The 23913-nt window shown below is 33.1% G+C and overlaps 2 protein-coding genes and 1 long non-coding RNA gene across 11 annotated transcripts in view; 2 read left to right on the forward strand and 1 right to left on the reverse strand.

The window, feature by feature from the left end:
* B4 (imaginal disc development protein B4) overlaps nucleotides 1–23913 on the reverse strand; it is a 164586-nt gene that overhangs the window by 100943 nt on the left and 39730 nt on the right. The gene's annotated exons all lie outside the window — the stretch shown is intronic.
* On the forward strand, nucleotides 6012–7423 carry LOC141392104 (uncharacterized). Of its 2 annotated transcripts, XM_073965062.1 has the most exons (3): nucleotides 6012–6571; nucleotides 6627–7084; nucleotides 7155–7341. In XM_073965062.1, exons 1-3 carry the CDS (start codon nucleotides 6091–6093, stop codon nucleotides 7179–7181), a joined length of 966 nt encoding a protein of 321 aa, XP_073821163.1. In that variant the 5' UTR covers nucleotides 6012–6090; the 3' UTR covers nucleotides 7182–7341. The 2 variants fall into 2 exon arrangements, with proteins under 2 accessions (XP_073821163.1, XP_073821162.1); XM_073965061.1 differs by having other exon boundaries at nucleotides 6627–7423.
* On the forward strand, nucleotides 20454–23367 carry LOC141393481 (uncharacterized). The gene is made up of 3 exons (XR_012410111.1): nucleotides 20454–22355; nucleotides 22442–23160; nucleotides 23221–23367. It is a non-coding gene; the product is annotated as an uncharacterized lncRNA (long non-coding RNA).

Below are 23913 nucleotides of genomic sequence, written 5' to 3' on the forward strand. Positions count from 1 at the left end.
GGTGGAATCCTGCAATTTGAAAGTATGATTTTTGTAGCCCTGTTGCGTTGAGGAAGTTTTAAACATTGGTACGAAAATTCTAAATTGTTCTAAATTTAGTACAATTTTAATTTGGTTTAACGGATAGAGTTTGAATCCTGAAATTTGGAAGTAAGATTACTACTAAAGTAAAGGATTGAGGTAGTTTTGGAAAATCTTACTTATGGGTACGAAGAGTTCGACTTGATACTAAGTTTGGTACAATTTGGAATTGGACGAACGGATACAGCTGGAATCTTGAGATTTGGAATTACTGTAATTATTATGGAATTTACTGTAAATAAATTAATTAATGGTACTCAATTTGTTTTTGGGTGTAGGGACAGTGCTGGAATTTTTATTTTTTGGAGTTAGGGTGTGTATTGGTGTGCAACGTTGATCTCGCTGTTAATGTGTAAGGGTGAGATACGGCTGATCTATTTGAAAATCGAACTTAAGGGGTACGTACAGTACTAAGATAAAAATAAATATTGATTAAAATTGGTATTAGTGCGACCAAATTTTCAGTGTTTGTCATTTCCATATTATATATTGTTTATTTGTTTTTTATATCCTTTCCGCATACGAAGTAGCGGGCATTTTGCTAGTAAAACATTAAAACAGATCAAAAATCGAGTTTGGAACATTGTTTTCCTTAAAATCTTTCGTAAAATTTGTGTCAGAATGTAGTTATCGCCTTTTATTTCATGCATTTGTGTCTTACGTGAAAAATCGTCATTTTGGACCATAAAATCGTCAAATCGTCATTTTTCAATTTTTGACCAAAAAACCGTCAAAATGACGATAAATCGTCAAATTCGGCAACACTGGACATAACCCAGAAGTTTTTGCTATGTGATCCTTTGGGGTTCTTAATATACCCAATAGGGGTTTTCATGCCCAAAGGGAATTTTCCGACCCCAGACCTTCTTTGATTTCCATTTTGTGTCACAAGGTATTCAGTAGGATTTCCCACAATGTCTTTAATAGAAGACAAGAGATTCTTCTGGCAAAATAGGTTAATGGTCTAATCTTAATTCGATTGTCACAGAACTTTACTTTTGTTTGCAAACATTGAAAGCATCGATTGGGCCAACAAAATATGAATGAATTGGCTTGACTTTGACTAGTCTCTAACATAGTATAACACTGTGCAACATTTTTAAGGTGATCTTTTGCAAACAATTCGAACTGAGTATTTTTTGAAAGTACAGACCCAAAGGACAAGAAACTCTAGTTGGGTTTTGTTGTGTCAGATCCAGCTCGTATTTTATGGCCCCATCTAAACATGGTTAAATTTTGATTTTTCAAAGAAAATCGGGGCCATATCTCTGAAACCAATGCGAATATTCTTATGATCTCTGAAGCAAATTTGTAGATAAGGACAAGAATTGCCTCAAATTTCAAAATATATGCAAATATTCCACAATTTTTATATATTTTGCACCGTATCTCCAAAACCCTTAATTGTTTCTGAATATTTTCTTTTGGAAAAATATTCCCTGGAATATAATACACAACTCTTCAGAACATGCCATTGTTGTAAAATGCATGTATGTCGTTGTTTTCAGTACATTTTTCAGCGACGATTTAATAAAAATGTCAATAATGTAGTGAAATCCGAAATGCGAGAATAAACTGTTGGTGTGAACTGTGTTTGAAATACGTGTTGTAAAAGATAAGATGCAAAATACCACTGAAACAACATGAAGTAAGCATTTTAGAGTTTCGGGATGTTCTAAAGAATTGTTGAGAACTTTATTTGGAAGATTTTTGCAAAAGGTTACTTGGTTCAACTCCCAATAGTTTAGCCGATACTGACCAGAATTTCAGCAATTATGTAAAATTTTTTATATTTTATAGATTTTGATGCCCTAGATGGAGCTTATCTTATGTGGTTTGTTCAAAAGATAAGTTCTACTAGTTTAGGGCTACAATATTGCTAAAGACAGCAAGGCCAAATTCCTATTCGTTTCTGAGATAAAGGCCTGATAAATGCAAAAAAGTGTAGATTTAGCCCGGTTTAGATGAGGCCATAAAATCCGAACTGAATCTGACAGGACAAAACCCTACTAGGGTTTTTGTAGCCTTAATATGTACTTTCAAAAGTTGTTTGCATTTTCAGTGTTGCATAGTGTAATATACCGTTTGTATATACCCAGCAAAATGTTCGATGCCAAAGATGCCATTCAATCATGAGTGTAAGTGATCTGGCATATCATCTTTTTAGCATATTCACCGATGAATTTTATATGAGCGTGGACCTCAAAAGATGCTATTCATTTTTGGATCCAAAGCATGCCATTTACGCCAATGCTTTGACATACCATTTTAACCAATGCAAAAGATGCCATGAAATCACGTCACCGCATGTCATCGATATGTTTTCCTATCGCTTTCTTTTAATATAAATAAAGATTTTGGAGACATTTTTGGTGTGCCGAATTTAATGTTATATATCTATGAAGTAGAAAAAATTTTGCCTGGATACGCGAGTTCAATTTTTTGCTCCACACGGCTTTAATTTTCATATAGGGGCTTTGAATAATATTGGCAAAAAATCATGTCTAACAGGTATCAAATGGAAAAACACACATCACCTGGAGGATATTCCAGGTAAACATAGGCTAAATGTTTGTTTTGTTTATTGTTGAAGATTCAATCTGATTTGATTGCTTGAGTTGGAGTATTCCCCCAATGGCTCAACTTCATTTATTACCCTCTATTACAGAGAGTAATGTTTTTCAAAACGATCTGACAGTGTTGCAAAATTTTACTGATCGCTACCAATATCATGATTTCATCCCGGCGAATGGAATTATCAATTGGCTTCTCAGTTTTGATCCTCATTCATATGGAAATACTAGACACTTAAAGAGTTCGGTTTTTCGCTAAAAAGGCATCATTTCAAAAACTCAGCCTTTAAGGCCTAGATACATAAGCAGCCTCGCCTGCTTACCTTGCTTGCCTGCTTCATTTTTGACATAACAAAAATATAAAAGTTTTAAATTGGCTCGGCCTTCTTTGTTCTTTTATTTTTCTTGTGTCAGAAATGAAGCAGGCAAACAAGGCAAGCATTTGAGGCAGCTTATGTACCCAGTAGGCCTATTCTGTAACTTTTATCGATTGAAAAGTTGTTAAAATTTCTTTTGTTTTTGTAACAACTACAAAACAAACAAATAAACTTGTTGTAAAATAAACAATGAGTGAAGTTGTTAAAATGTTACAGAATAGTGGGCCTAGCCTTAATTGTCACTGCTTAAAGCGGCCCATACACTATCAAATTTTGATGTAAATATTTGTGGTGTATGTGTAAAATTTTTCAAAGTATAATAATAGGTTTGTCCTTTTACGTACTGAACTTTACTGAACATTGTTTCTTCAGTAATGTTTAGCAACATTTCAATTATACAATTGTCAAAACTTTACTGAAGAAAAAATGTTCAGTAAAGTTCAGTACGTAAAAAGACAAACCAATTGTGTGTGTGAATTTTATAGATGGAGAAAATCAAAATAGTTTTGATTTTCAAAATGAAACCCACACAATCCGATGAATATGGTTTATTTTCAAAATTGACAAAATGCAATTCTGAAAAAATAGAACATTGAGTTTGTGAAGAAATGTTAAGTTCATTAATTTTTAGAGGAAAATTTTAAGATTTCGGTTGCAGATTGAAAGCTGATTGAATGCTTTGCTACACACTTATCAAGCACACACATACAGAATGAATTTTATAGTGTATGGGCCGCTAAATACTTTATGCTTGGCTACAGTCGACAACCTATTGGCACTGCTTTCAAGTTCTGCTGAACAACTGACAACGTTTTTTGCACGGCACATTTATAGAAGGTAGAAGTGACAATCAGCTGTGTTTTTAAAATTTTTTTGTAAATTTGGTTTTCAAAATGCAATAGGGTCTACTCATGAAATTTGAAACTTCGAAATTTGCTGCCATAAAATACTTCTTTTCTTCCTAAACGTGGAATAAAAAAGACCTACATCAGTAGGCCTATTCTGTAACTTTTATCGATTTAAAAGTTGTTAAAATTTCTTTTGTTTTTGTAACAACTACAAAACAAACAAATGAAATTGTTGTAAAATAAACAATGAGTAAAGTTGTTAAAAAGTTACTGAATAGGGGGGCAGTTCTTTATATATACATTTTGATTAAAATTTGTTCTATTTTAGAGGATTTTCAAAATGTATTTATGTTTTTCCTGAGAATAATTTTAGAACGACCCTATTAGTAAATATTTACTTTGACATTTAATTTTCAACAACAACAATATTGTTTTTTTTTAATTTGTTAGTTGTTGTAATTTATGCATATACCTTTACCCAACCTTTACACATGCCAGTGACAGTTCGAAAAATTCAATACATACACAATATTTTACTACCACAATTACATTTTTTGAATTGTCGACTCCACTGGCACTAGATTTTTCATGCCAGCAACATTTTGAGCTGGCTGCCACCCAGATAGCATTTAGAAGACTGTTTTTTCAAAAATCACATTGAGGAGTCTTTTTAGAGTCCTTTTGGTGATCAAAAATTGATTAAGTCGCTTGTGTGATCAGAAAGGGACTCGAAAGTGACTCCCTGTAATGATTAAAAAGAGTTCAATTGAAAATACAACAACAAATGTGTAGCAATCACAAATAAGTCATTGAGGTGTTTAAAATGTGACAATTTTTTGTTATTTATTGTCACATTTTGATCATCTGGAAGATTGAAAAATGCTTAATCAAAAAAGGGTCATACAGGTGTTTGAAAAGTGATTATAATTATGTATACTCTGATCATATTTTGAACAGTTAGGTGATTAAAAACTGATTGCTTTGTTTTATTTTTATTTGGTTGTAAATAAAAAAATAAAATTCTCATATACACTTTCTACAAAATTTTGATATAAATGTAAAGTATAATATTAAAGGTACAGACAAACACAACACAACAGGTTTTGCCAAGTGAAATGAAGAAGCAGTATACTAACCACCAAGCAACATAAAGGATAATTAAAAGACATAACAAAGCAGAAAAGACTATAAAACAAAGGAAAGAAACAAAGAAGAATAAAAAGAAAATTTTTTAATTTATTTCGTCTAACAAAAAGACTCATAAATGACTCCCTAAAGACTCATAAATGATTATAAACATGACTCTAAAAAGACTCGAAAAAGGGTCCGAAATTAATCAACAAAACACCAATAAATGATTGAAATACGACTCGAAAAAGACTCATTTGTGATTTGTTTAGAAGAGTCGCCTGAGGTTATGTTTTCCTACCGACAAAGGAGTCATTTATGATCAGAAAATGAGCTCATATTCTAGCTTTTTAATCGTGCAGTCGGATCAAAAAAGACTCGAATTTGATTAAAATTTTCAAAAAATGCTGACTGGGCAATGATATGTCGAAAATGAAAAAAGAGTTGCCGAGACTATTTTTTAATCCATGTACATTTTTGTTTCCTTTAAGAATGCAAAGATTTAATGCATATTTTCAAAAAGATTAGGAAACACAAATAATACGTCTTGGTAGCTGCAATATATTAGTGGTTAGTAAAGACATAATTTTGATGTTTTTCATGCAAATATAGGTTGATAAATAATTTCCCCTCTGGGATTATACAATATTGAAAAGGCGGCAATACCAGATTCATTATGTTTATGATTGAAAACAATCTTTTTAAAACGAAATAAAATAAAAAGTAATAAAATATGTTGTGAATTGTGTTTTAAATCTGAAATATAATGCACTTTTGTGTGTTAATTTGGCTTAAAATAATTTTGAAATTGAACTTGCACTGGCATGTGTAAACACACAAGAAAACTGCATGCCAGTCGAACACTTTTTCGGCATTTTCGAGTATAATACATGTACTCAATTGGCACCAATTCATTGGCATGTGTAACAGAAGCGTTAAATGTGCCTTGGTTTTTTGTACGCAATGTCAATTTTTTTTTGTTGGATCCTATTTCTATTGCCTTTTCAACACTAAAATTATTAGTTTTGACATATTTATAGAATTATTTTCCATTTAACTAAACTTTGTTATTTTTATTTGTAAATGGATCACAGAGATTTCTCATCTGAGGGCGTTGAAGGGAGTAAACCAAATACTGAAGTTATAACAAATCAACAAATTTTTGTAGTCGATTTGAATGGGGAAGTGCAAATACAACTAGAAGGTAGCCATACGACAGCATCAACTACAGAAAGTGACAGCTCAAGTTCACAAATATTGAAGAACGTTAAATTTGATGATGAGGTAAATCGAACACGCAACAATGTGAGTCTTGAAGGCAGTTCTCTAACTTTATCGGAAACAGAAGGCAATGAAGAAAATGAATGTTTTCCACCTCCTAAAGCCGATAAAACACATAAAATTGCAACTGAAAATGAGGATATTGCACAACGTTTTAAACAAATTATGGATATGTTTGATTCGTTTACAAAGAATTTAGAGAGTTTGGATACATCGCCAATAACAGTGAGACCATCTGATGAACTAAGAACGAGAACAATGCCAAACACAAACGAATCATGTGGTATTATATTTGCTTGTGCGAGATGTAATTAAAGGTAATAAACAATACATTTCAGATATTCAAAAATCACTGATACCCTTCAGACAAACTGAATTACGGGAGTTGTGTTCTGGACTAACAGCCAATAACGTGGATTCTGCTTCTTTAGCTGCTGAGACGTCGTTTCATGAAAATACCAGCTTTGGCCAATCTTCTATGGTAACCATTTCCATGTGCACGAGTAAATCTGAGCTGCCGTTGTCGTTGAATAATTACGCCAATGCTGAAAACGCTTTATCACGAATTCCCGCTGAGGAAAGTCATTCACTGCAGGACCATACCATAGAAATGCCAAAGGATACACAGGAGACGGCGACATTTGAGGAAGAAGTTCTAAATCAAACTACTTTTCATACAATACACATTGATACCACCTCTTCGCCTTCATCAAGCGCCATGCTGCGTCCGCCCTTATGTCGGCGCCTATGGGATGCTATAACCGATTTTTGTGCAGCGATCTGTTTATGTCTCCAGGTTAATAAGGATTGCATTTTTTGTTTGGGTTTCTTTGCAGCATTTGTTGTGAGCGCCTCTTTCTTGACAGCTTTCTTTTATCGTACTCTTGGCCTGAGTCCATCTCTACTACAGCCGCCCGTTATGCGTCTACGGCAAGATGTTGAATCGGAAGAATCGTCTTGGGAGTTTTAAATGGATTTATATTGAAATTTCTTGGTTTATGAAGAAAATCAAATCTGGGATTTTTGGAGGAGAATCAAAGTATTGAATAAAAATTCCAATTTATATAATGCTTTAATATTTTCACGTGGAACCCTAAAACTATTTAACATAAATTTAAAGTTCAAATGTAAAAAATTTCTTTTATTTTTTGCCTTATTAAGGCATTAAGGCGAATGTTGTTTCATAGTGATACGATTTGAATAAATTCACTTTCAAGTTGAGCTGTTATGACCTAGAGGTACATTGAAAAATTAGGAGTCAACCATTATGCTACGTTTCACGGGTGGTTAAGTCCGATCAACACCAGGCTAAGCTTCGAAACTAGCACTTATACGTAAATCATTCGAAAAATGTATATACGAATTAATCAGGTATGTGATGGAAAACGATTCGATTCGTTTTGCCACAAATCGAAATGATATATTTCTAATTTTGGGGAATATTTTAATGAAAATGAAAATGGGTTTTAAAAATATTGTTCAAACAAGGGGCGTTTGAGAAGAAAAACTATATATATCATCAAAGGCACCCCGATTATATACCATTTCGATTCTGGAAGTCGAGTCGATTCGGTTTTCATCACATACCTGATAGTCAGTTATTTAATTCAAACTTTTCCTATAGTCCGACTTGGTTGGTTACCTTATTTTTCAATGCTTATCCCAAATACTATGTACCTTTTTCCACTTTTATTTGTATTTGTCTTTCTGTATCAGAAAATTTGGTCATCAATAGTTGTCATCGGAAGTTTTACAAGTTGATGGTGGCTGAACGCTGAAACATGGGCAAAAGTGTCATTTGGTTTCTTTTGCGTGTAGTATTGTACTGCATCGGAACTGCTGAATGGTATGATTAAATTCATATATGGGTTACCTTTTGATCTAATTTTAAATGTTTTTCATAATTATAAGTATTACACATACCGTCCCGTTTGACAATATTGTTCTTTTTTAATAGAGTACATCCAAAATTTCACATTACTTATTGTATGGTCCGTGAGTGGCACGTTCTGGACCTCTATAATTTTTCGAGTACACATTCACTTGTTTTGTGTCAGTCCGTCCGCCGTTCATTGTTGCTTATGATTTGTAAGTGTGAATATAAAGTAATTCTTCTGAAAACATTTTTGGGTACGAATTATTTAAGTTGCTGATGGTGTTGTTGTTATTTTTCTATTTCTTTAATGTTCTTTGTGGCGATTACTTTATGGGCCGACACTACAAGCAACGAATGGATGACTTAGACCAAACCAAGCCAAAGTCATTGTCCGGCTGACACATTAAAGCAAGCCCCGGTTATTGCGAAGTCAAATACATACATACATACATATTTTCTCATCTGGCTGTACATCCAACAATTATTTGCGTTTGCAGCACACATGTTCATTAAGCTGTACTTACGTCATATAAGTTAATGTGTGAACGTACACTCATATAGAACATATAATAAATGATGAATATGTATATTTGAGCGTAAGTATAAGTATAATATATATTTCGTTCATTTACTCAAACAGTTAGTATAACAAGTGAGTAAAAAATCGATATTTCATAAACACAAAGCCTATTGCATTTTGACACCCAACTTACAAAAATACTACACGATAAACAAAATAACTTTGCATAGAGCTAAAAATATATACATAAGAGCAAAATTTCTATGCAAGATTAGGCGTAGTTTTTTTATTTATTCGTAAACTCCAAAAACTTGTTTATTGACTTGTGCCAACATGCAAATAAATGAATCAGCTGTAACTCATTGAATTCTCAAAATAGCAGCATAAAATTTTGACACTGCTATTTATTAACTCGAAAAAGTTATGACAAATGTAAGTCCATATTTACTTTAGGCAATTTTCCTTGCGGCAATTGTCAGTTCGATGGAGAGAGAGGTGAGGCATATGGTAACCCTTTGCCTCTCATCACCCTTTCTCACCGACAAACTGACAATTGCCGCAAGGAAAATTGCCGAATGTAAATATGGACTAAAACAATAAATTGTATGGTAGACCAAAAAACTCTTCTTTTCGGCCTTGAAAAACATTTGTACACACCTGTAAATACGCTTTCCTGTCCTTACTGATCAATAATGGAGTACTGTATCGAAGTAATTTGTCTTTAAATACAACATTGCTATGCACACACACAGTAAATAAAACATACCTTATGAGGAATTCCTTCTTCGTGGACTCGTAAATAACAAAGGAAAACTTACTTTTCTATGGCAGTTGTTAAAAATAAATTATTACAAATAATAAAATTAAATGTTGGTAGATAATATTGTTCAGAATAAAATACATAAGTATGTATATATTTACACAACCAACGTAATACATTGCACACATTATCAAAATACTAGTTCCAAAATTTCCGTTGTGTTCGGAGATGTTTGCAAAATACATCCAAAAGAAATTTTGTAAAATTAATTATGATTTATGATGTGCTTCTGTTGTTTATGAGCGATATGTGCTCATGTTGCAACTATAACGTCCTGCAGTAGTTGCGACGTTAATGGATTATTGCACAACTCACATTTCACTAAATAATAAACATGCAACGTCCAGACGAGTAACGTGTTAGTAAAAACTGTCATGACAGTCTTTTCTGACTGCACAACATAAAAGTATTGATCTTTCGAATAAAAAAAAAATTAAATTTTGTGTTAATTAATTTAAAATTAATTTTTTGTGTTATTTTTTACAATTTTAAGTTCTATCGGGCTTAAAAAAACACTCTCTACATGGTTGCGACAACAATATATATTTTCAGATATTTAAAATACCCTATTTTGTTCTTAAAATATGATTACTCCTACAATACCTCTTCTCTGCGTGCTGTAGCGAACAAACGCAGTTTGGTGGGAATTAGTCTGTAGAGAAAAATTCTCTTCAGTTAGAGAATCAGATATAGTTTTATGGCTCGATTATGTATTACAACAAAACAACCAAATTAAAGAGTTATATTATGTAAGATAATTAAGATCAATCATCGATAACTCGTTATCATTAAAGGAACGAAACGATGTTTTTCTTAGTTTGGTAACTAAAGAACAGGCGTCATCATGCCATTTTCGGATGATGGATGTAATTCTCTTTGTACAATACTCGGAGTGGTCTAATCTATATAATTTTGAGTTTATTTCCAGATTGTTAAATTCATGCTCCTGCAAAATTTGAAGCTTCTACGTTCAAATATAATGACCCTATTCTAGAAATTGCATTTCGAAAAACGGTTTCTTGGATCTTGTTGTAATGAATAGATATCGGATTTTGCATATTTTTAAAAATTGAAATAGACATATTCTGATATTCTTACATGATTCTGAATATGTTTTGCCACATTTTTACTTATTTTGTTATACTGCTAACCTAAACTAAAATACCAGAAAATTTCTTCTTAAATTTTTTTTTAAATATCCGATGTCTAGTAATGAAGCATCATTACATACACCAATTCACACATAACTGATAATACAGATTTCATTTTAAAACGTTTTTTTTTTTTGTTTTTTAGTTACGTCTTTGGGTATTTCTGGTCACGATATAAGATATTTTGAAAGGAAAAATTGTTCGTGGGGCATACATTATTTTCACATTGTTTTTATTTCATCAAAACTGCAAGTTTGTTTAGGATTACAATAATTAGAAATCATATGGCCTGTTCCAGTACTGCAAGAATCTACTAATTTTTAATATTTTTTCGATAACATAAAGGTGAAAAATAGTAGCTTCTGGCATGTTCTGGAACAGAACAATAAATATCTAATATTTGTGATTTTATACGCTATTGAATTACAAATATTGGAAAACTACTGGTGATGGTAAAACCCAAAACTATTTCCTCAAAAGTCTTCAAATTCCTTGACAGCTTAGGCTGAAGACTGTCATCTGGAATTCAATTATGGTAACATGCAACACATCTGAACGACAATTGATTTTCGTAATCGAGCCATTAAGTCACTCTCTTAAGGGTTAAATTAAACAACCTGAATCTTGTACCACAACAGCTTAACTTAAATAATCATGGTAGTAACAATGTATTTCTTTTTCTTTTTTTATACCCTCCACCATAGGATGGGGGTATATTAAGTTTGTCACTACGTTTGTAACTACTCGAAATATTCATTGTAGACCCCACAAAGTATATATATTATTGATCAGCGTGCAATTCCACATCGATATAGCCATGTCCGTCCGTCTGTCCGTCTGTCCGTCTGTCCGTCTGTGGAAATCACTCTAGCGTCCGAACGGATTGACGTAGGTTGATGAAATTTTGGGAAAATATGTTATATTTACGTAGGACTTTTGGTATTGAAAGCGGGCTATGTAGGTCCACGCTTTCGTATAGCCCCCATACAAAATGACGCGTGACGCGTCGTCGTTTTAAGGAATTTTTAAGATATTTGGCCCATTTTACCACCGAATTGGTTGTAATTTGGTACTTTGTGTCTCCAGAGGCCAAAAAATATTCCTACCAAAGTTGGGTTATATAGGTCCACGTTTTGGTATAGCCCCCATATAAGGCCCCATATAAAGTACGCGTCATTTTAATATATTTTGAATGTATTAGACCCATTTGACCACAGAATTAGTTGTAATTTGATATTTTGTGTCTTCAGAGGCCAGAAAACATTCGTACCAAAGTTGGGTTATATAGGTCCACGTTTTGGTATAGCCCCCACATAAGGCCCCTTATAAAGTACGCGTCATTTTAATATATTTTGAATGTATTAGACCAATTTGACCAAAGAATCGGTTGTAACTTGGTATTTTGTGTTTCTAGAGGCTAAGAAACATTTCTACCATAAAATGTTTATATAGGCCCACGTGTTGATATAGCCCCCATAGGACGATATCTCCCGATTTTCGGTATTTTAAAGGTTTTGGCCTCATTATCACACCGAGATGGCTGAAATTTGTGGTGGAGGGTATAAAAAGTTCGGCCCGACCGAACTTAACGCTTTTCTTACTTGTTCTTTTTGCGAAAGAACTCATAAATCACGGTCTTAAATCTGCAGTTGGGCAAGGAATGATGGGTGGGCTGAAAGAAGAAGAGGGAGTGAATAAAAGTCATTCACGTTCATATCCACAGTTACACTAGCATGCTATTGTTTCTGAATGAATGTTTAAATATTACACCAAGAACCGTGTGACATGCATACAATATTCATGGCAGTCTGGCAAAACAAGAAGACCCTATGAATGCAAATGGAAAAAGACACACTATAGTGGGGTGGTTAAGACGATCGGGGTTGGTAGTATTGTATGCATATTATATATAAAAACTGTACGTAAGAGAAAAACAACGAATACCGTAATTAAAAATTAAGCAAATGAGATTTTTTTAAGAATAGAAATCTTACAAAACCAAGACTGCGCCTATTCTTCTTCTGTATAGCTCTTACAAACTCAGACAACTAAATGTTAGTAGCATATTCAAAAGTAAGTTACGGAACTTTTTACAAGTTATTTTGACCATCAAAAAATCGACACCAAAATTATGAATGTCAAAAAATAAATCAAAAGGGCCATTAATATCCATTTGATGGGGACTAATTTCAAATCGCCAAACGCAAACATACCTCAATATTAAACATGTTGTAGAGACCTACCGCTTCATATCTTAAATAATTTACCACGTCATTCAACTTACTGCTTCTGGAGATCATTAGAAATTAGAGGGCTACAGCTACTGTATTGTTGCTACACTTGTTCAGTGTATAAAACCATTGAATGAATCAATGACAACTTGTATTTGTTGTTGTTACTGCTGCTGATGGTGTCATTTTAAGTTGAGACCTTTTCAGTGTACATTTGTATATGTATATGTATGTACTTTCAAATACTGCCACTGACTGACTTCTAATGTGCAATCACAAATGTATGAATGGTACTTTAACATTTTTCGTGTGAATGACTTACAAGTTGTGCAATCAATTGTCAATTTCAGTTTTAAGACGGCAACAGCAATTGCAGCATCAATATCAGCAATGTCAACCCGAAAAAATGTGATGAGTAATACTTTCGTTTATGAAGCAAACAAAAAAGAGATTTAGGAAGACATATCCGCACACCCGGACCAGACACATGAATAGGCGAATGTTTATCAAAGTACCAGCAGAAGCACAAGAAGAAGCTGAGACATACCTATATGTAGTCTGCATTTTATAAGCAACATTAACACTTTTTCTTCCATCATAAATGTCAGTCATAAAGGCATTATTAAATGTCTCACATTCGGGTTTTGTTCATTCTCCAAAGAGTATCGTAGCATCAATTCATGCAGATTCGTTTTTTATGATAATGTAACTGTTATTTGTGTTATGATAATAGCGTTCTTCCTTTACTTTTTTAATGATAAAAGTGGTAAAAGAGAAAACTGTCAAAATTGCTCTCTCACGGCCAGTTTTACCAGAAATGTAAAGGAAGGGAAAAATGGTAGATCTGGTAACAATGTCAAAAAGAAGCATACAAATTTAATTTTCTTCTTTAATTTCACTGTTTTTAGTTTTGTTTTGTCAGCGTTCGCTTTTTTCTAATCGTCAAACAAATGTCGAAAAATCAATTCTACCATTTTTACCCGAAGAAATTTGGCAGGAGAGAACGCAATTTTTTTATTCTCCCTCTCTCTTAAAAATTGCTTCCAGTTGTACCATTTTTTGGGCTTAAGGAACGCTTTGCAGGTTAAAAATGGTAAGAAATGGTAACCCCAGGTAAGTAAAGGAACACAATTAATGTAACTGTTATTTGTGCACAATGGATTTCGAAAAATGTTCATGGGCCACCGAGTGCCTTAAAGTTTTATTAATTATTAAATTATTACCAGAAATGCACACTGACAGATTTATTTTGACAATATTTAATTGTTAAATCAGTGCCACACTAAGAAATTGCGAGAAAACAATAGACAGCTTTAAATAAATCGCATTATTTGTAGATGACATTAAAACTTACTGATCCCAACAGCTGTTTACTCTATTTACAAATTTCGGAAATAAAGTTTTCTTCGCTCTTTTTCAACAGAACATGCTTAAAATTAAACACAAACTGCTTAATTTCAAACATAAAGTGTTGCAAAATCTGTAATTGCAATAGAAAGTGCTTGAAATTAAACACAAACAATAGCAAATTCATTTTGGCACAACAAAAAAGTATGTTGTATAACCTACAATAAAACTCAGAAAACGCGTGTTGGTTGCTCGTGGTTCTTTGTTCGAAGCGGACCAGAATTTATATATAATTAAATATATACAGTTTATCGCGAGTGTTCTGAGACACACTTCACATCTCACTTGACGCCTCAAGCATTTTGTTGAATCCATTTACGCTTATTTTCGAGTATTTTATGGACGGAGGGTGTACTCTTCTTTTTAAATACCGAAATGGAGTAAATGAGGTGAACAAAATGTTTTAGGCTTGAAGTGAGAGGTGAAAAGTGTGTCTCGAACATAGCCGTATATATGTATATTTACTTTTATTAGTATATTTAATTAAATAAATTAAATAAGTTATGTTTTTATATAAATAAAACAATTGTTTCTCCGTATTCAAAATGTACTTTTATTAAACACATTCACAAATTATTTCGGTAACTTTTCATACATTTACGAAGAAAAGTGCGTCAAATTACAATATATTGTCTCTAAAATCGCAACCAAAATGTGTAAATTTTAAGCACATTTTGCGTAAAATCTTACAACAACAAAGCTGTTGAAAATTACACATTTTTGTGTCGCATCTTGTTGCCTATCATTATCATTGTGAAATTCAACAGAAAAAGTTTGTAGTGTACATATGTATATCAGTAACATCAGCACTACACAGACGCAGACATAATTGCCTATGTCCGTGAACAATTGCACCAATTGCACCGGTGCAATGTTCAGCTGCTCGCGGATCTAGGAAGTTATGTCTGTATATGTGTTGGCGCCCATGACTTCTATATATACCCGCTTGTTCGAATAACTAGTTACCAACTAGTTATTTCGCTATTCTTTTGTAACCAGATCTTCTTAACCTCAAATCTACTCACAATCCTTTAAACTGTAGAATATAACCTGGGTGTGTCATTACAATTGTCAAATTCGGCATTGGTATTGCAAGAGGAACCTTAAGTCTCGGCGCACTTAAGCTAAAACAAACATCACTATAACAAACGGAATGAACAATACAATCCAACCTCAATGAGCACTGCTGCAAAAGGAACGAAAATATTCCCGCCGACTTCTTCAAGACTCCCGATGTTATTGCAGAATGTATACAAACAACTTCAGCAATTTTACATAAACAAACTCTATATCATTCCGTTTGCAGCCCATCAACCATCCTCGGTAAACAAAACTCTTTTACCGGATGGCAAACATGTAAATTTTGTGTCCATGATAACAACAAAACACACAAGGAAATAGAATACAAATAGGAAAATGGGCGTACTTGCAAGGAGACAAATGGAGATCCTGCGGCAAAGCAAATCTGCACTCCACAAAAACCGAGAAAACGTGGAAAAAATCAATGCTAAGTACTTAAATGAATACTTCAGAGTTGCATAAGCCGCCATTTGTGCTGGCATACGTTTCCAACCAGCAGCAACAACAAAAGACTGATGACAAACACAAAAAAACAAACGAATAAAAGAAAACGCTACACAAGTGTGCAATTTAAAACCCATTAAAAATTTACTGTAATTCTACCGCAGAACAATGCGAAAAAGTGAAAATAAACAATCCAGCAGAATGCACTCACGTAAGAAACTCATTTGCCATTCGGTAGGGATAGGATGAAGGACATGTGTCGATTCATTGAGAGCTGGGTTCTTCTGGGTCCAATTGTTTCGTTTAGCAATAACTATGAAATTGTTCAGGTCGACATGTTACTGCAGCACAACTAAAATAATTATTTGGGAATAAATTAGAATTTTAAGAATGTTCCATAGATTTCTCATACCAAGGGATTTGAGTTGGAACACATTTTCCTTTTGATTGTTCAGTGCTAAAGAGGAATCGTGAAGCAATCTGTGAGATATATTCGTATTTCTCCAGTGAAACTTTCCCTAGAACGAACAGATAAGGTTTCTGGAATCATTTTTATATCCATTTAAAAAAACTCCCAGATACCATGCGCATTTTGATTGTTTCTGAAACTCATTCGGTGTTTTCCAATATTATTTACTTTAATTATTATAATTGATAAGTTGGGAATTTGCAAAAGTTGTTTTGTTTCTATGTTCGCCTAAACATAGCCAAATTCTCCCATTCAATGACATACTCTATAGACGCTTAGCTTGTTTAAATTCAATCTGTGCCCAACAACCATAAAAAGGATTAACCGGTTGGTTATCGGCGATTTATGGCAACATTGGTCGTCGTCATCTGATTGTAAGTACTTGAGTGGGTTTGCTTTTAAATGGATTGGATGGATTTGTTGACACTACCATTTACTGGCTGAAGTGAGGGTGTTATTGGGATCGCTTGAGGGTTTTTTTTATTATGCTCGTATTCACATGACAGGCAAAGCAACAAAAACAATGACTTGAGTTTATTTTTCTTGATGGAGCGATAGACATTTTTGCTTAACTTGTGACTGGAACTCGAATCAAATCGAAATAAACAAAAGTATCAACTTGATGGCTTTAACAATCAATCATAATAAACGCCAAGCACAACAAAAACAACAACAAGAAATACTTAAAAGCAAATCAGGTGGTATGGATAGATAGACAATATTATGCAATTATTGGTTGAGGAAATAAAATCCAATGAAAAAAACAAGTAGAATATTCAAACATCAATTTTTAGATTATATTCATTAGCGTGTATTTAGTCTAGATAAACAAATAAATTGCTTAAGACGTTAACATACTGCTATAATATAATAATAATATTTCCACAAACATCCCATAAGGGACAAGGGAGATTTCTCTCATATCAATGAGTGCACCTCGATTCGTATTAGCTCAGTGAAACGGGATCTACTGTTTATCGCCGAGTCCGGTTTAAGAAATCGGGTTTCTTTCTGGAACTGCAACTAACAAAGTTTTCAGAAGCGAATTAATTTAATTTGATTGACAACTCTATATGCTTTTTAACGATATACACATAAATTTAATCGGTTACTTAAACCGGTTCAAAAATCCGTTTTAATGTCGGAATATCCGGATCAAAAATTGAGATAACCGGAAAATTTGTTATTAACGTGTTCACCATTACAAGAGCTATTTTTGGTTAATATTTCAGAAGCATATGTCTACATACCAATAAATAACCAATGACGAATATACAGAAAAACAAGTAGGAAAAGCGTTAAATTCGGTCGGGCCGAACTTTTTATACCCTCCATCACAAATTTCAGCCATTTCGGTGGATTAATGTGGCCACAACCTTCAAAATACCGAAAATCGGAAGGTACCGTTCTATGGGGGCTATATTATGGCGTGGACCTATACCTAAACATTTATGGGGGAAAGTTTTATACCCCCAACGAAGACTAAATACCAAATTTCAGCCATCTCGGTGTGATAATGAGGCCAAAACCTTCAAAATACCGAAAATCGGGAGATATCGTCCCATGGGGGCTATATCAAAACGTGGACCTATAAAAACACTTTACGGTGGAGATATTTCTTAGCCTCAAATGGGTCTAATACATTCAAAATATATTAAAATGACGCGTACTTTATATGGGGCGTTATATGGGGGTTATACCAAAACGTGGGCCTATATAAACCAACTTTGGTAGGAATGTTTTTTGGCCTCTGGAGACACAAAATACCAATTTACAACCAAGTCGGTGGTAAAATGGGACAAATATCTTAAAAATTCCTTAAAACGACGACGCGTCACGCGTCATTTTGTATGGGGGCTACACGAAAGCGTGGACCTACCTAGCCCGATTTCAATACCAAAACTCCTACGTACATATAATAGATTTTCCCAAAATTTCATCCACCTACGTCAATCCGTTCGGACGCTAGAGTGATTTCCACAGACGGACGGACGGACGGACATGGCTATATCGATGTAGAATTGCACACTGATCAAGAATATATATAGTTTGTGGGGTCTACAATGATTGTTTCGAGTAGTTACAAACGTAGTGACAAACTTAATATACCCCCATCCTACGCATCCTATGGTGGAGGGTATAAAAAACATAGTTTATTTCTGAACCAAAACCGATTAAATGTCAAAAAGGACAATGAAAACGGGACAAAATCGATTAGCTGTCAAAGAGAACCGTACCTAAAATCTTCCAAGCAACATTTTTGTAGAATATTTGGATGCTGAAAAATCTCATCTTGTGGTACTTTCACTACGGTTCAAGAAATGAAGGACGAAAAGGACATGAAAGGCATTGAGTTAGGAGAATGAAATGTTCTACAAAAAGATTCGCCAATCGATTTGACTGCAGACATGCCACCTCAAAATGAAGCTACAACAACGCCAAACAGAGATATGGAACCATTTTACCAAGTATTATAGGGAAAAAATCAAAAACTTCATCGCGCGATATCTCAGAAACTTGACCGATGGCGAAAATTTCATTTTGGGTTCTTAGTATACTCATCAAGGGCTTTCATCTCCAAAAGAAATTTTCCACCCCCCCAGACTTTGAGTTCCATTTTGTGTCACAGTGTAATTGGAAACTATTTTTTAAGTCTCACTGAAGTTTACACAAACAGATCAAATTTTATAAAATTATTTTTTTTAAATAAATTTTTATTATGATGTCCTGTATGACTTACACCTTTTTCAGGACAAATTTAAATCATTTTGGTTGTAATTCGAGAATTCCATTTATAATTTGTAACATTTTATTTGTTATTCGGGAATTGCATTTGTAATTCGAAACATTTCAATTGTAATTCGAGTTATTCCATTTGTAATTCGAATTTATCCATTTGTAATACGAATTCTTCCATTTGTAATTCGAATTATTCCATTTGAAATTCGAATTATTATATTTGTAATTCGAATTATTCCATTTGTAATTCGAATTACTTTTTTTGTAATTCGAATTATTCCATTTGTAATTCGAAAAAGTAAATATAAAACAAATGCAAACATTTTTCTCTACTTTTTTTGTTTTGAATTTTAAATAAAATAACTCGAATTTCAAATGGAATTATACGAATTATTACGAATAATTCGAATTACAATTGAAAAGTTTCGAATTACAAATGGAATAATTCGAATTACAAAACAAATAATGCAAATTATATAGAGAATAATTCAAATTTCAAATGGAATAATTCGAAATACAATAAATCGAATTGGAAATGGAATACTGGATAATAATCGAATTACAAATTAAATGTTACGAATTACAACTGGAATGTTTCGAATTATATCTGAAAAAGGTGAAGTTATTTCTAAATCTAAAGTATCAGAAAATATTGCTAAAATAATATACATAGGTAATTACTACATATTCTCAAGACGTTTCTGTAATTTTTTGGGCGTTTCTGATTGACAGTTCATAGCCATCAAAACTTTTCGTATTGATCCTGAAGTGGATTAAGCGAAAACTAAAACGATTACACATTTATATGCGATACACAAATATTGTTTATTCACTCATCAGCGGCGCGTTGCAGCGGCATTCCATTAATTTCTCAAGTAAAATGTTGACTTTTTCCAAGAATTGTTAACGTTAGTCTATTGGCAAATGTGTTCCTAGGCGGCAGGCAATTATATAGCACCAAGCGTTGCGTCAGACAGACAATTCACATTTCGAATGCATTTAATTAGCGAAGGTCTTTGTAATTTATTAACCTCCAGCATAGGCGTAGGAGTTGTGATCTCTGTACACAACCAGCAGCGTTAATTTAACCCCGGCAAGCTGTAGTCATATTTCAAAACAAGTAATGACAAGCCAACATACCCACATACATACGAGTACTTGGAAACCGGCAGCTACGTTACGGAGTCTATTAGACAAAGAGACGTTGAAACAGCCACTGAGTTTAGGCTTAATGACGTCTGTTAATGTTAATGCTAATGCAGTTAGTTACAATCGGCTAATTTGTGAAGCTAATTCAGCGTACAACCGCACTCATTGCTTCGTATATAGCTACATAGTTATGTATACATTTGCGAATGTTGATTTGTTCTTGGAATCGTTTTTATTCCGCAGCTTATATATTACTATATATTTGATGTATTCTTTTTTATTTTTCTTGTTTGTTTGGCTTAAGCTGAGTAAACCTCCGTTTGGGTCATAATACTATGCCATAAGTGGCTTAAGCCTCGAGGCAACTAACTCCCTCAAGCATGTCTATACACAATTTAATTTTATAGAAATAAACAATACATAATTATACATTTCAGTTTTCTGTGTTTCACATTGAGCATTCGCAAGAAACTTAAACATACGCAACTCTATTCAAAACTAGTGGAATTCTTTGCTATGAGACTTTGAGATTTTTCGAAACGATTTTTAGAAGAAGAAAAAAAATGTTGAGGATAATATTAATTTGTCAAGTGTAATTTAACAGTCCTATAATGGAATTCTGTAAATATTTTTGAGTTACAAAAAGGAATTAAAACGCAATATTTCGAACTATAATTTTTAACATAGGTTAGCAGCATATTTGCTATCGGTAATAATTTTGTTGTTAACTAGTTATATGTATAACAGCAATATTAGCCAATAAAAATTCGACAAGTCATCTATATCGATAAGTCATCTATATCGATATATGAGTAGTTTTTTTACATTAAAAGCAATAATGTTTACTGGTATTAAAAACTTTCCACTGAACTTTAGTTTTCGTGGGACACCCTAATCTCGATATATGATGCATTAATTAAACCAAAAAACACTTTACACTTCATTGAGTTAGCTATGTTTTAACCTTCTTTGGATTCATTACAGTTTCATAATTAATGAATGTTCATCTTTTTGTAGAAATAAAACCAACATGAAAAATGAGAATAAAGCGCAAAATACAAAATAAAAAAATGGAGATTTTAGCTTCTTCGTTTGTTTTCGACATCTTTCAGAGACTTAAGCCTCAAAAATGCAAAGAAAAAACTTTGTGAAAATATTGAACTTTATCAATTAATTGAAACTTTTACTTGTAACAAGTGAAACACAAAGAATGTTAACAATGTCCATAATTAGCTTGGTTCCTTTAGGAATTTGTCCAAAGGGTAGACGACAAATACAAAGAATGCAAGACAAAATGGCAAAGCATTAAGTTCTTTAGAAGGACATTCGGAGAAAGAATACAGGAGCCAAACATGTTTTACGCTTTGTATTATTTGGATCGCTTGTTTGTTGCTAATTTAAAATTTTCTATATAAATTCAGACTTAGAAATTTAATCTCAAATATGACAAAGGAGCTATAAAACATACATATGTATATGCGAACTTCTGTATATTAACTAAACCGCATACATCTAAAATCGGAAAATCATCTTGGCATTCAATGCACCCTATAAAATTATTAAGCAAAATATTTAACCACGCTTTTGTTGTATTTTTTACATTTTCCTGTCTGTTGTGGGCTCTACAGTATTTCCTCGAACTCTGCCTACAATTGCCTGTCCAAGTCAGTAGTAATTATGTTATTAAAATTTCCAAGTAGTGCCATAAAAAAATAATTCCCAACTATAATTTCTGCTTGAAAAAACTTCTATCAAATTAATAGATTTACTTTGCATTCTTTACACCTTGCTTCTACTCTGTTAAAGTTTCCAGTTGCAGGCCCTGCTACTGATAGCTGAAAATCACAGTAATTACGCTTTTGATGCAAAAGAGGAAAAGAGAGGTTTTCAATTATCCACGGAAGAAGCCAAGAAATTGAACAAATTTTCTACTAGGATATGAACACCACTGTCCGCCCTAGCTGTCAAGCGGAAGTAGTTTACCAAGAGCGACTAAACCAACACACCGCAGTTTATAATTTCCGTTTCATATGAGTTTACCAAATAACAAACTAGAAGTTAAATTTTCCTACCCCCCGGTGGCGAAGATATTCAGTGTATGTGGCATGGCTAAGAAGGCAATGAACGGCTTTGGAGATTCAGTGGTGATGGTGTGTACTACTCTAGCCCTGTTCAATTATTGTAAGTGCATAATTGTTTAATGGTAGCAGTTACCCCGCCGCCATTTATTGCAAACACTAAATCATTTTTTTTTTTTTGTTCTACAGAAACTTGACGCTGTAATTAAAAAACGTTTCCCATTGTACCACGAATGAAAAATAAGGAAAAAGGCGGCTAATTACCGCAAAAGTGTATCCAACAAGGAAAGAAATGACGTGACGAAGAAATCAAATATCCCAAATTCGAAAGAAATTATATTTTTGATTTCATTCGAATTATAGAATTTTTATTATCAACAAAAAATCAATGGCTTTGGTGACCCAAAACGTTTTTAGAAGATGCTTGCTGGGTATATGGTACATACACTTTTAATGGTCTGTCATAAAATTTTAATAGCACTATTTAATACGAACAGTTCGACTACCCGCTATTAAATTCGCCATCCAATCAAGCTCATTATGACGTTCATAATTACCAACGGCAAGAAATGAAAATTTCGTTAAAGTTATGGCGACGATTTGATGTGCAATTTTCAAGGAGCAATATTATATATATTTGTACATAATGCAGATGTATGTACATGAGAAACGCAGAGTATAATATTGGACAACAATAACTGAATACTCGATTTACTGAAACAGCCTGGTGAAAAGGAAGAAAAATTACCTTGAATGAATGTTAAGTTTAAAATTGCAATACCAAATCCCTCACGATGAACTCAATAAGACCAATTAAATAATTTAATGACCTGATTGAGAAAATATCATCCTCCCACATATTAAAATCGTGGAAAATAAGGAACTTGTGATAAGATAATAGATACCAAGTATATTTTGTATATTTAAATAATCTTATTATTCCAACAACTATTTTTGTTTCATTTTAGATAATAAACATCCCTGGCCAATGGACATAGACGAATGGATACACATGTCAATGCTGACACATTCTACAAAAGAAAATGACATTTTTAATTTATGTACAAAACACACAATTGGTCCCGATAATAAATACATATTTGAAAGATCGACAACCCTTTTTGCACACATTAATATAAATTGCATTTGCTTTTCCTAGAAAAATGACGTCAATTTGTTGGCACAATCCCATATTTAAAGCGACCGCTACATATCACATAGTAGCAAACAAAAATGCAACGAAATTACAACGAATTTATTAATTTACCTGTGAAGACATTAAATTCGGAACTGCCATAAGAAAAGAAAACTTAAGATAAACACCTTCTCTTAGCGCCTGCGAAAACCCAGACCTTTGTTAGGTATGTGTATTAGGTGTGTAAGTTTTCAATTTTCACACATGTGACATGTCAAAATTGTATCGCATTGTGTCTTACGTATAATTAATTTATTACTTGCCATTAAATAAATGGCATATCAAAGGAGTTATAAAAATATCAATCAATATTAGTTAAAACTAGTTTTCGATGAATTTATTAACAAAAATATGATAAACAACAAGTAAGAAAATGTTAAGTTCGGACCGAACTTTTTATACCCTCCACCAAAATGAAATTGAAAGAGAATGGAATAATTAGTTTCCTTTCATCTACGAAAGTACT

The sequence above is a fragment of the Musca autumnalis genome, unplaced genomic scaffold (assembly GCF_047663935.1).
Source record: "Musca autumnalis isolate F117 unplaced genomic scaffold, ASM4766393v1 scaffold_2, whole genome shotgun sequence".
Classification (NCBI taxonomy): Eukaryota; Metazoa; Arthropoda; class Insecta; order Diptera; family Muscidae; genus Musca; species Musca autumnalis.

Excerpts from the sequence above, each read along its gene's own strand:
- LOC141392104 (XM_073965061.1), top strand. The coding sequence starts at position 6,091 with ATGGATCACAGAGATTTCTCATCTGAGGGCGTTGAAGGGAGTAAACCA. Across the intron at positions 6,572-6,626 it reads AAACACAAACGAATCATGTG|ATATTCAAAAATCACTGATA; the intron begins GTATTATATTTG and ends AATACATTTCAG.